This window comes from Chelonoidis abingdonii, chromosome 21 (assembly GCF_003597395.2).
Source record: "Chelonoidis abingdonii isolate Lonesome George chromosome 21, CheloAbing_2.0, whole genome shotgun sequence".
Lineage (NCBI taxonomy): Eukaryota > Metazoa > Chordata > Testudines > Testudinidae > Chelonoidis > Chelonoidis abingdonii.
The window spans coordinates 6,971,296-6,985,089 of record NC_133789.1 but is presented as its reverse complement, the minus strand read 5'-3'; the positions used below and the strand labels follow the sequence as shown (position 1 = coordinate 6,985,089).

General features: G+C 50.0%; 1 protein-coding gene across 1 annotated transcript; it reads left to right on the top strand.

Annotated features, from left to right (window-relative positions):
- The first annotated feature begins 1,589 nt into the window (after positions 1-1,589).
- SLC35B1 (solute carrier family 35 member B1) lies at positions 1,590-12,432 on the top strand. Its single transcript, XM_075059811.1, has 10 exons — positions 1,590-1,612; positions 2,413-2,457; positions 3,522-3,625; positions 5,579-5,709; positions 6,351-6,381; positions 6,610-6,770; positions 7,978-8,104; positions 9,114-9,220; positions 9,528-9,681; positions 12,119-12,432. The coding sequence occupies exons 1-10, from the start codon at positions 1,590-1,592 to the stop codon at positions 12,169-12,171; spliced, it is 936 nt and encodes a 311-aa protein (XP_074915912.1). The 3' UTR covers positions 12,172-12,432.
- Positions 12,433-13,794: the final 1,362 nt, after the last annotated feature.

Here is a 13,794-nt window from a genome sequence, read left to right as displayed (position 1 = left end):
TGACCCCCCCGGGGACCCCCCCGCCGGTCCCTGCGTGAGAGCATGTGATGTGACCCCCCCGGGGACCCCCAAGCCGCCCAGGCGCCCTGCAGGAGAGCACTATAGTAGTGACCCCCCGGCGAGAACGAACCCCCCAGGGACCCCCCGCCCGGCCCTGGTCAGGAGGGCCATGTGAGTGACCCCCCGGGACCCCCTCCGCCGGCCCTGCGAGAGAGCATGTGAGTACCCCCCCCCGGGGACCCCCCGCCCGGGCCCCTGCAGTGAGAGCATTTGTGAGTGACTCCCCCGGGACCCCCCGGCCCGGCCCCTGCAGGAGAGCATGTGAAGTGACCCCCGGGACCCCCCGGCCGCGGCCCTGCAGGAGAGCATGTGAGTGACCCGCCCCCTCGGACCCCCCCGCCCTCGGCCCTCAGGAGTAGCATGTGAAGTGACCCCCCCGGGACCCCCGGACGCCTCCTGCCTCGTCTAGGGAGAGCATGTGAGTGACCCCCCGGGACCCCCACGCCTCGGCCCCTGTAGGCAAGAGCATGTGAGTGACCCCCCAGGGACCCCGCCCCCGGCGCATGAGCTCGCCAACCCCGCGGCCTGAGGAGCATGTGAGTGACCCCCCCGGACCCCCCAGGGACCCCCCCGCCCGGCATCCTGCAGGAGAAGCATGTGAAGTACCCCCCCCGGGACCCCCCCCGCCGCGGCCCCTGCAGGAGAGCATGTGAGTGACCCGCCCGGGACCCCACCAGGACCCCCCCGCCCGGCCCTGCAGGAGGCATGTGAGTGACCCGCCGGCCCCTGCAGGAGAGCTTGTGAGTGACCCCCCCACGGCGATCCCCCCGGCCCGGCCCTGCAGTGAGAGCATGTGAGTGAACCCCCCGGACCCCGCCCCGGCCCTTGCAGGAGAGCATAGTGAGATGACCCCCCGGGACCCCGTCCCCCGCCCTGCATGGGAGAGCATGTGGAGTGACCCCTCGGGACCCGCCTCCCCAGGAACCCCCCGCCCGCATCCTGCAGAGAGCATGTTACGACCCCCCGGCCCCACCGGCCCTGCAGGAGAGCATGTGAGCGACCCCCGCCGGACCCCCGCCCGGCTCCTGCAGGAGAGCATGTGGAGTTGACCCCCCGGGACCCCCCCAGGACCCCCGCCCACGCGCCCTGCAGGAGATGCATGTGAGGTGACCCCCACCGGGACCCCCCCGCCGCTCGCTGCAGGAAGCATGTGAGTACCCCCCCGGACTCCCGCCCGCTCCTGCAGGAGAGCATGTGATGACCCCCAGGGACCCCCCTGTCGCTCCTGCAGAGCAGAGATGTTGAGTGACCCCCCGGACACCCCCAGGGACCCCCCGGCCGGGGCTTCCTGCAGGAGGCATGTGAGTGACCCCCCCGGACAAACCCCGCCCGTGGACCCCCGCCCGGCTCCGCATGGAGAAGCATGTGACAGTGACCCCCCCACGGGGACCCTCCCCCCGGCTCCTGCAGGAGAGCTGTGAGTGACCCCCGGACCCCCCGCCCGAGGCCCCTGCAGGGAGTAGGCATGTGAGTGACTCCGCCCGGGACCCCCCCGCCCCGCTCCTGCGGAGAGCAGTGAGTGACCCACCATGCCGGCTCCTGCAGGAGAGCAGTGAGTGACCCCCCGGACCCCCTGCCGCTCCTGCAGCGATAGGTTGTGATGACCCCCCAGGGACCCCTTGCCCGGCTCCTGCAGGGAGAGCGTGTGAGTGACCTCCCCCGGAACCCCCAGGACCCCCCGCCGCCCGGCCCCTGCTAGGAGAGCTATGTTAGTGACCCCCCCCGGACCCCGCGCCGGCGTACCTGCAGAGAGCATGTGAGTGACCCCGCGGACCCCCCGCCGGCTCTGAGGGGAGCATATGAGTGACCCCCCGCCTGGACCCCCCCGACCCGGCTCCTGCGTGAGAGCATGTGATGCACCCCCCAGCCCAGGACCTCCCCGCCCGGCTCTCAGGAGAGCATGGTGAGTGACCCCCCCCCGGACCTCCCCGCTGGCTCTGCATGAGAGATGTGAGTGCCCCCCGGCCCCCCCCCCCGCCCGGCTCCTGCAGGAAAAGCTTTGTGAGTGACCCCCCCGGGACTCCCCCGCCCGGTCCTGCAGGAGAGCATGTGAGTGACCCCCCCCTCGGGACCCCCCACCCGGCTCCCTGCATGGTGACCCCCCCCGGGGTCCCCCGCCGCCTGCCCGGCTCCTGCTGTAGTGACCCCCCTCCCCGGACCCCCCCCCGCCCGCCCATGCTCCTGCAGGAGAGCATGAATGACCCCCTGGGACCCCCCCCCCGCTGCCCTGGCTCCTGCAGGAGCAGTCTGTGAATACCCCCCGCCACCGGCCCGGCTCCTGCATGTGAGTGACACCCCCCCCCAGCTCCTGCAGAGAGATGGTGAGTGACCACCCCCCCGTGCCGCTCCCAGCAACAGGGGACCTCCCCCGGACCCCCGGCTCCTGCAGGAGAGCATGTGAGTGACCCCCTCCCCCCGGCACCTCCCGTCCGGCTCCTGCAGGAGAGCATGTGAGTGACACTCCCCCACCCACCTCTCCTCCCGGAGAGACCTCGACACCCTCCCGCCCGCCCCAGCTTCTGCAAGAGAGATCACAAGTGACCCCCTTTCCTCCCCGCACCCCCACCTCGGCTCCTGCCAGAGAAACCGTGATTTCCCCGCCCTCCCCAGTGCAGACACTGGTGAGCACCTGTCTGGGTCCTGCAGTGACCTATATTTGTAGATTACACTGGTGTGTGGGCGCGTTTGTGTTTCATTTGTGGGCATGTGCAGAGCTCCCCCATGCCAGGCCTGAGGGTGGGAAAGGGTTCGTTTTCCCTAGCCTGGAGCTACCGGGGGAGGATGTACAGCTCCACACGTCATCAGTGACAGCCCCTCCCAGCCCCATGCTAGGAGAGCATGTGAGTGACCCCTGCCTAGTGCCTCTTCTGCCCCAGCACTGGGGAGCTGCTCTGCCTGGATCTTGCACCAGAGCATGTAAGAGCCCTCTCCCAATCTGGGCAGCCCCCTCCCAGCTTGGAGACCAGGACTGTTTATAGCCAAGCATGTAAGTGACTCCTATTTCTCTGTTTCTGGGTCTTACGCTAAGATGTAAATTGCACCCTTCCACTGCGAAGTCTCCCTCTTCTAGTCTGGGGACCTCCCCTACTTTCTACACAGTGTCAGAAGCTGGACATGTCATCTCTTCTGGGCATCCTACCAGAAAGCAAGACATCTCCATGGGGGAATCTTCAGGATCCTGTGTTGTGCTGGAGTTTCTTTCTCAGCTGTGTGACGAGGGTTTGAGAAGCCTCATTCCACTGCAGGCTTAAAGCAAACATAGCTGAAGGAAGGGGAGGTGGGGGGACTGGTAGATACAGCTGAGGGCACCATTTGCAACATGTTTAAACAAGTTGGTAGCTGTTGGGCTAAATCACCTGGGAAGAAAGCATGAGTAAATGTGTGCCATGCCTTATGCTGCAGTCTCACTCGGTGTACCTCTCACCCTCTCAATCTCCTGTTTAATTCATTTGTTCTTACAGAACTAGAGGTAAATATGGAGAAGGTGCCAAGCAGGAAAAGTTCAAATATGCTTTGTCCTTGGTCTTCATTCAATGCGTGATCAATGCCATCTTTGCCAGGTTAGGTAAGTGTTCCAGAACAACCAGTATGTCACGCCTTGCTTTTCTACATCAGGACCTCTTTGAGCCTGACTCCCATCCCACTTCCTTCTCCTCTGGACTGGGGAGTGACTCTCTTCCAGAGTCGTGGGGTCCACCCAGTGGTTACCTGTAGTGTAGGTCACACTCCCGATACCAACGATTGCCTAAGTCGCAACTGACCATGCTGCGCTAAAGTGGCTTCATACAGCCAAAGGGAACAACAAAAAACTTCTTCGTTGGAGTTTAGCTCTCCAAGATTTTGATTTTGAAATTCAACACATTTCAGAAGGTTTCTAAACAAAGTATGCTGATTGCACTCTTCCGTAAGGTTTCCCAGAATACACTTGCCGTTAAAACTTTCCTTAAGATGTTAGAAGTCTTTGTAGTTTACAACTTCGTAGTATATGTAAAGGTCATGTGTTTATTAATCTGTTTAGTCTAAAGTTCTAGGAAGAAATCACGCCAGTTGATTTAGTTTCCCCAAATAGTGCTGCTTTGTCTTGTTTACTTTCTACTTTGTACTACGCATTCCCTCTGAAAAGACAGTGATGCGTGACTAGGGCAACTATGGTCAAAGATACAGCTTGAGATAGAAAAAAGCACTAAAACTACCACTATACTCTAGCATAGTATAAGCAGCTTCTCGTAGAGTGCCCAAAAAAAGAACAGCTAGAACATCTAGAATGTACATACCTATAAGCACTCTCTCTATTCCATCCTACTGAGTTGTCAAGTTCATTGTGCTCTAAGTGATAAACGAAGACAAAGTAAATCACCCAACAACGTGGCTTAACCCCTACACAACTGAAGACATCATAGAATGGTGAAGAGTGTCCTGCTCTCTAGCGTATCAATCTAGCGCTGATTTTGGGTCATATCCACCAACTCAGTCATTAAGGCAGGCGCTTACCATTCACGACCTTGCCTTCTATAAGGAAGAGTTGAACAGGACACAGAGGCCATATTATAACTTTACACTCCCCTAGAACGGTAACTGCTGGTGTTTAGAGCCTGTCACATAGGAGCACTACGAAGTGGTTTATGTAGCGCTACTCATGATCCAGTCCTCCTGACAAATGAGCGAGGACATTGCATGCGCAAGAGCGTACTGGGTGCAGAGTGATATACAGCTCCTGAGCAGTCCTCCTCTGAACTCTACAAGCACTGATTTGGAGTGTACAAATACTCGTGCGCATACACTGCACTCATACCCAGAAGCAGCGCAGGAATTATCACACCACCCTAATCACCTCTCACCTTCTATTCATTAGCAATGTCTGCATGTCTTAACTATGGTCTGGAAGGGGGTCAAGTGAGAGAGATCCACTGGGATTGCTACTCTCCTCCAGACCCAACATTCCCTCCCTGAGTTTTGAAAAAATCCAGTTTCCTGATTGGTCCTCTGGTCAGGTGTTTGGTTCCCTTTGTTAACCCTTTACAGGTGAAAGAAACATTAACCCTTAGCTATCTGTTTATGACATGAGCACACAGTGGTTTTTCCATTTGTCTGCACAGACATTGCACAACTACTGGCTAACCTGATTTAATAAAGACTTTTATAAATGAGAGACACTGCATAAAACCAGATTCTAAATTCTTTTCATTCAATGTGGTTTTATTGTTGGGAGGGGTCAGAGGAGACCACTGGGATGTCCAAGCTTTTGTCTCCTGTAAGAGATTCTATACCTATTTCCTTGTGGGTTTTTTCATCTTCCTTCTGTCCCACCAGGTTTCAGGAATTCAGCATAACTCCTTTGCCTCAGAGAGCATGTGAGCTGAAAAGATTGAGTGGTTTTGATGCTCTGGAGAGTTTATCTCCCCTCTGCTGTAGATACTTTGTGGCTTTTGTATCTCAATGGCATTATAAAATAGCCTTATGATGCCAACTTCCAGTCTTATCAGTCCATTTAGGTTTCTTTTATGTTTTGTCTTCACAGTGATCCAGTTTTTTGACACCATCAGGGTGGATCGGACCCAGAACTGGCTGTATGCAGCTTGTTCACTTTCCTATGTGGGTGCTATGGTTTCCAGCAATTCAGCTCTGCAGTTTGTCAACTATCCAACTCAGGTGAAGAAAGGCAGACAGATGAGTGTGTTAGGAAGAAGGTTGTGCTGTAAAAATTCCCCTTTACAGATTTGCCCTTTCCCTATTGAGGATTTTTACAAATTCTAATTCTGCACTCTTGGTATGTGGGATGCTCACATGATCCATCAATGCACTGTGACAGGAAGCAATTCTAGTTAAAGAGTAAGTCACTAAAAAAGATTGACCGTGGAGGACGCTGCAGTTCTGACCCTCGTTGTCCTGCAAGAGTGACACTGAGGATGGTGTTCTACTGCTTTTCTTTTTACTCTATCCTTGCAAGGCACAGTGATGGTAGTGATTCCAAGAGGGACTAGCCATCCAGATGGATAACAAACATCCAGAGTTCTAATAGGAATTGCTGAAGGAAAAATCCTCCATGTTTCAGGGGTTAAGCCAGTGTCAGAAACCTACATTGGGGAGGTGGTAGAGGATCCTCCATCTGCCTACTGCAAGGTTTCTTGCATCTTCTTCTGAAGGATCTGGTGCTGACCACCATCAGAGACAGGACACTGAACTAGATGGACCATGGGTCTGATCTAATATGGCAGTTCTTGTGATCCTCTTGCCTGGTGTGGGGGAGGCTGTAGTATGCAGCTAGTTAAGATACTCTTTTTCTCTTACAGGTCCTTGGGAAGTCCTGTAAGCCCATTCCAGGTGAGCAGCTACTAAATTATAGCTTTGTGTGTGTGTCATGCCATGAGCAGGCCATGGGTTGCATTCCCAGAAACAGTCCAGCTGCTCACTCAATAGCTCCATACCAACTAGTGTGGATAACAAACTGTCTGTGAACTTCCCAATTAGGTCCAGAACTGGACACCAAGTCATTTGATTGCTAGCGGAGGGTTTTGAGGAGCACTTTACCAAATCATCTTTTCTTTTCAGTTATGCTCTTAGGGGTGACGGTGCTGAGGAAGAAATACCCACTAGCCAAATATCTGTGTGTCCTGCTGATTGTCACAGGCGTGGCTCTGTTCATGTACAAGCCTAAAAAGGGAGGTGATGGTGAGGACGACCACATCTTTGGCTATGGAGAACTCCTCCTGGTAAGTACTGGGTTGTTTGAAGCATAAGTCGTTCCAAGGTTTTGTATTGGTGAAAGGTACTAGAGGAGAAAACAATTACAGGTGCGGCTTCTGCCTGGATCTACCCACCATGAGGGATTGGCAAAAAGCCAGCATTAGAATGCTTTGGTAGCGATGATCTTTTCAGAGGGACATGCTTGCATACTGCCATATGATGATATGGGGTGAAGCACTGGCACCTCCTCAGAATGCCCTCTGAACTGTTCTTAAATAAGCAGGTAGAAGCAAGAAACCTATAGAATTTAAATGCTGCTACTTGGAAATTCTGCACATGTGCAGAATTTACGTCCCCTGTAGATTTCTTTGCTGCCGTGCAGAAAAATGACTTTCTGGCAGGGAAGCCACAAGAGCAGTTATACAACCTCCCCCAGCAGTATGTTTCAGGTGCCCAGGGCAGCCGGCAGAGAGAGCAATCACTGTGGGGCAGGAGGCAGGACTGGGAAAGACCTGGCTGGTGGCTCCTACTCTGCACTAGGCTCAGCTGCTAGTCACAGCTGGGCTGGGGAGGATGGGACTTTCTCGTCCCCTTCACAGTATCCAGGGCCAGATCAGATCCACCCTCAGATTTCTCCCCCAGCTGGAGGAAACTCTGCAAACTGCCTCCCCCCTCGTGCTTCCTGCACCCATCGCTCCTCAGTTGTAGGGGAGGGATCACTGTACAGGGAGCTGCTCCCCCATCTGCCCAGACCTGCTCATACCCAGATCTTCCTCCCAAGCCTCACCCCCACCCCCTGACAAGCCCCATTTTCCCTGCACCTGGAACACCCCAATGAGCCAGCCAGATCCCCACCCTATTGAGCCCCAACCAGTTGCACCTGACTGCGCTCCCACTGACCTCCCTTCCCCAGCATCTGGACACCTCCCCCCCCCCAAGCTCCCCACATCCAGACACCCCTCCTGCTGAGTCCCATCCACCTTCACCTGGACCCCCTGTGTAGCCAGTGGCTGTGCTCCCCACTGTCATGTTGGAGCCTCCTCATTTATTTGACAAATAAAATATGCAGAATTTTGCAAAATTTTAAAATACTGTGCGCAACATTTTTAATTTTTGGTGCAGAATGCCCTCAGGAGTAATTCAATGCATGTTCCAGGAAGGGAGTAGCTGGCAGAGTTCTTCTAGTCTTCTGCAACATCACTTTTTTTTTCTTTTTTTTTTTCTTTCCCTTAGCTGTTGTCACTAACATTGGATGGACTGACAGGAGTGTCTCAGGACCATATGAGAGCTCATTACCAAACTGGTTCCAATCACATGATGCTAAATGTTAATCTATGGTCCACCTTGTTCCTGGGGGCTGGTAAGGAACATCTGAGGAAGCCATAGTGACCTGGCCTGAAGACTGATTTGTAAGATCCTCTAGGCAGGACCCTCATCTCTTGTTCTAAAAAGGGCCTAGTATGTCTTGCAGAGCTTATTTTTTGTTTGTTTTTTAAACCTAATTTGTGGAGATTTTGTTGTAGTTTCTTAAATTGCCACCAGGGGACACTGCTTCTCCTAAAGCACCATTCCCAAAACTGCATTCACGTGTCTGAAAAGTTCCTGTTTTCAGGCTGGCTCGGTAGCATAGATTGCAGCTTCCTAGGCTACAATTTGGTGTCTCTTGTTTTGGCAAAGGACTGGGGTCACATCAGGCTTCTAAACAGAAGCTGCCTGTTCTATTTCTCTGTCTGTGTGTGTGTGTGTGTGTGTGTGTGTGTGTGTGTGTGTGTGTGAGAGAGAGAGATTGTTGGCGGCTGTCTTTTGAGAATTGGGCTACATAGTGCAAGGTACAATCTGTTGTCATGAAACACCGACTGTAATGTTTGTTTCATCTGTTCCATTCATAGCTGAGGCCAAGTTTAAAAGTGTACATCACATCTGGAATGTGAAGGACATGTTCCTTGCTAAGATGACATTCTTACGTTCTGCTGTAGCATCTGATTCCTCTCACTGACCTCCAGGCACCCCTTATGCTGGCTGCAAACAATGAGTTCAGGCTAAGTGGGTACAGGAGGACAGCAATAGTACATAAAGCTGCAAAACTGAAGCAGCAAAGTGAACTTAACTCTTGGATGTTATGTTACTTTGTTTAAATCGTGGGGTGGGTAGCCAACTTGCTGTTTTCTCTTCCAAAACAACCTATCTGGCATGGTGCAGTGACTGAAAGTTCTTTGCCACTGGTATTCTCTGCGTGGAGCTTAGTCTTTGCTATCTGTATCTGTTATCGGACCATAGTGAACGTGAGCTAGGAGTATAAATGCTCCAGCCCTGTCTGCCCAGGATGTCTCTGCCTTGAGTTCATCCTGCTCTCTTTAAACTTTCTGCAGGTATCTTGTTCACTGGAGAGCTCTGGGAATTCCTGAGTTTTGCTGAACGCTATCCCAGCATCCTCTACAACATCTTGCTGTTTGGCCTGACAAGTGCACTGGGTCAGGTAAGTAACTTTCTGGTTCCCTTACCCCAGGCACTTGATGACCAAAGAACATTGAATGCTCATTTACTTGTGGGACGGAAATGTCAAGTTGTCTGGTCTTCCTGCCATATCTGATTGTTCCTAGCTCACTGTTCAGTCAGTACTTTCAGATCAATACTGTCAAGGTTGTGTACAAATTCTTGTCGTCTTCAGGTTGTGGTTGGGATTTGTTCTTTGCCAAAAGATTCTCTGAAAAGGTTTAAGATGGATCTTCATGTTGGAGATCTTGCCTTCTCAGACAGACTGAATCTTTCTTTCTCTCTCTCAGAGTTTCATCTTCATGACTGTGGTATACTTTGGACCCTTAACTTGTTCAATCATCACCACAACCCGCAAATTCTTCACCATTTTAGCATCTGTCATTCTGTTTGCCAACCCAATCAGCATGATGCAGTGGGTGGGAACTATCCTGGTATTCATGGGTAAGTCCTGGAAGTCTGGCTTTTTAAAGTCTCTTCCTCATGTTAGAGCGGTGGAGTATAGACAGGCGGGGAGATGGGTTGACCTAGGATTTTGGACAATGGGATTTTCTTGGACAAGCTTGCTGGCAAAATCACTATCTCAGGGCCCTATCTCTATTAAGGGCCCAAAAACAAGCTAATCCGATGGGTAGGAAAGATAAAAAATGTGGCAAAAGACCACATTGGCTTAACCACGAGATCTTGCATGACCTACAAAATAAAATGGAGTCATATAAAAAATGGAAACTAGGTCAGATTACAAAGGATGAATATAGGCAAACAACACAGGAATGCAGGGGCAAGATTAGAAAGGCAAAGGCACAAAATGAGCTCAAACTAGCTATGGGAATAAAGGGAAACAAGAACAACTTTATCAATACATTAGAAGCAAGAGGAAGACCAAGGACAGGGTAGCCCACTGCTTAGTGAAGAGGAGAGAACACAGTAACAGAAAAACTTGGAAATGGCAGAGAATGCTTAATAACTTTTGTTTCGGTCTTCATTGAGAAGATTGAAGGAATGTCTAACATAGTGATAATGCTTATGGGAAGGGGGTATCGGTTTAGAAGATAATAAAAAAGAAGCAAGTTAAAAAATCACTTAGAAAAGTTTAGATGCCTGCAAGTCACCAGGCGCCTGATGAAATGCATCCTAGAATAACATCAAGGAGTTAATAGAGGAGGTATCTGAGCCTCTAGCTATTATCTTTGGAAAGTCATGGGAGACGGGAGAGATTCCAAGAAGACTGGAAAAGGGCAAATATAGTGCCCATTATAAAAAGGAAATAAAAACAACCCAGGAAACTACAGACCAGTTTAGTTTAACATTTCTGTGCCAGGGAAGAATAATGGAGCAAGTAATTAAAGAAATCATCTGCAAAAACTTGGAAGGTGATAGGGAAATAGCCAGCATGGATTTGTAAAGAACAATCGTGTCGAACAAAATCGTGTCAAACCAATTCTGATTGGTTTCTTTGATAGGATATACGAGTCTTGTGGATAAGCGGAGACCCCGGTGGATATGGTATACCTAGACTTTAGTAAGGCATTGGGATACGGTCTCCGCATGATATCCTTATCGATAAACTAGGCAAATACAATTTAGGATGGGCTACTATAAGGTGGGTGCATAACTGGGCTGGATAACCATACTCAGAGTAGTTAGTATAATGGGCTCCCAATCCTGCTGGAAAGGTATAACAAGTGGGGTTCCGCAGGGGTCTGTTTTGGGACCGGCTCTGTTCAATATCTTTCATCGACGACTTTAGATGTTTGGCATAGAAAGTACGCTTATTAAGTTTGCGGACGATACCCAAACTGGAAGGGATTGCAACTGCTTTGGAGGACAGGGTCAAAATTCAAAATGATCTGGACAAATTGGAGAAATGGTCTGAGGTAAACTGGATGAAGTTCAATAAAGACAAATGCAAAAATGCCCCACTTAGGAAGGAACAATCCAGTTTCACACATATAGAATGGGAAGAGGACTGTCTAGGAAGGAGTATGGCAGAAAGAGATTCTAGGGGGGGGGGGGTCATAGTGGACCACAAGCTAAATATGAGTCAACAGTGTGATACTGTTGCAAAAAAGCAAACGTGATTCTGGGATGCATTAACAGGTGTGTTGTAAAACAAGACACGAGAAGTCATTCTTCCACTCTACTCTGGTTAGGCCTCAACTGGAGTATTGTGTGTCCAGTGTCTGGGCACCACATTTCAAGAAAGATGTAAGTGGAGAAACTGGAGAGGGTCCAGAGAAGAGCAACAAGAATGATTAAAGGTCTTGAGAACATGGACCTAATGAAGGAAGGCTGAAAGAATGGGTTTATTTAGTTTGGAAAAGAGAAGACTAAGGGGGGACGATGATAGCAGTTTTCAGGTATCTAAAAGGGTGTCATCAGGAGGAAGGAGAAAACTTGTTCACCTTGGCCTCTAATGATAGAACAAGAAGCAATGGGCTTAAACTGCAGCAAGGGAGATTTAGGTTGGACATTACGAAAAAGTTCCTAACTGTCAGGGTAGTTAAACACTGGAATAAATTGCCTAGGGAGGTTGTGGAATCTCCATCTCTGGAGATATTTAAGAGTAGGTTAGATAAATGTCTGTCAGGGATGGTCTAGACAGTATTTGGTCCTCGCATGAGGGCAGGGGACAGGACTCAATGCAAGGTCCCTTCCAGTCCTAGAGTCTATGAATTTATGTTTTGGGGAGGGGAAGTGGGTATCTTTGAGGCTGTTGCTATGGTCACATATCCAACTGACCTGGGAGACCTTTTTTGGACTCTAAAAAAAAGTTTCACAGGTACCCACTGTCTCTCAAGTAATTCGGCATCAGTTAGCATGTGGAGCTATAGAAAGGCCTTGGGCTTTCCCTTAGAATTTTTTTCTCATTTCTCTGCAGGTCTTGGACTTGATGCCAACTATGGGAAGGGATCAAAGAAGACAACACATTAGGAAGACTTGGAATGGACTCTTTAACTTATTGTCTTGTACCTCAGCATCTGTTACGAAACTAGACTCAGGATGGGTGCCCAGGGAAAGGAATGGGTATTGGTTTTTAATTATGAAGTGTTTTAAAATGTGTTGATTTTAATCAAGAGTTTAGCCTTTTTTTTTCTCTAATCAAAATTGCATTGATAGATCCCAGTAGCAGGGAGAAATTCAAGTCTTAATGGGAGAAACACTTCATACCTTTATTAAAGAAAAGGAGAGAAGTCACTTTTCTGACCTTTATTTCAAAGCAGTCTTCCGGTTGTTCTTGAAGGCCTTGTTCTCTGCGACCTTGCAGCCTTCTCAGCATGTAGAAATATTACAACTAGCATTCCTCCTCTACCATACTCCAAAGGAAAGTGTCAGTCTTTGTTTCTTATGTCTGAGTTTGGTGCAGTGTAGCAAAAGCCCAGGATTGAGTGACAATATTGAAAAGAGAAATCCCATCTCTCCCTAGGAGAATGGGTCTCCAGAACATGGTTGGTGAAGCAGTGAGAGGGGGTTCTAGTTTTCATTAATATACCCAACTTGTACAGCTTGTAATCTTCTCTCCATCAGCACTATTTAAAATAGAAAGAGCAACTTTGTTACATATACCCAAAATCCTGGGCTCTGCAGTTTTCATCCCATCTGCTTAGCCACTTGTGGCCAAATTAATTCTCTTTCATCCCACCCCCTCTGCTGTTGAAGAAACAAGACTCTCTGCTGCTAAAACCATGCCAAGGTTTTGTGACAGCAGCTTCTAAATGTTGAAAGCGATCTTGTTAATTAACCGGCCTCACTGAGAGCTGTGGAACGCCTGCTCCTGAGTGCACAGGCTGTCTCCCAAGTGTTGTAGGGGGAGGAGCTATTAGCATAATGATGCCTTCAAAGTTGGAGAGCAAAATTCTCCAAAGAGCAAACTTTACACATGAAAGCGTGTTTCCACCAGCTGTTGCTTCGTTTCCATCTGTTCTGTGACTTGGCCTCTTGCCCCTCCAGATGGGATCTTGATCGCCTTCCTGAGTGACTGCTGCAAGTCTGTTCTTCCCCACACCCCCTGGAACCTTTCTGGCCATAGCTTGGCTTTCATTAATCTTTTTAATGTCCCATGGCTCTTCCCAAAGGACAGGTTTCTTTCAAAATTGAACTTTTTAGGAAAAGATATTAAAGTTCATCTGGACATCTTTTCCTCCATCACCAACTCCTCCACACTAACTTCCTATTTCCTTAAAGATTGACTGATTAATAGCAAACACGTTCTCTGTAGGGGAGAATCCCTGATTCAACTCTCCTGCTATTTAACTCCATGAGTCCTGTGTTCACCATGAAATCTAGCTATTCTTAGTCCCTATGTACACTCTGACATCTCCCATGTAGGTACAGCTTTAGCCTCTTAACATCCCATTTCTACAGTTCAAGAAGTGAGCCATAAACTGTGACGCAGTTCACATAGGGAGCCTATGGCAGAACTAGAAATTGGACCTGGCTCTCCTGATTTTCAGTCCAGTGCCTTAATTATAAGGCTATCCTTCCTCCTTTTAAAGATGAAGACTAGCATGAGTGGTGGGAGATGGATATGGCCTATGCACCTCAAAGAAACCTGTA

Excerpts from the sequence above, each read along its gene's own strand:
- SLC35B1 (XM_075059811.1), top strand. The coding sequence starts at position 1,590 with ATGCCGGCTCCTGCAGGAGAGCA. Across the intron at positions 8,105-9,113 it reads CACCTTGTTCCTGGGGGCTG|GTATCTTGTTCACTGGAGAG; the intron begins GTAAGGAACATC and ends AACTTTCTGCAG. Across the intron at positions 9,682-12,118 it reads AACTATCCTGGTATTCATGG|GTCTTGGACTTGATGCCAAC; the intron begins GTAAGTCCTGGA and ends ATTTCTCTGCAG.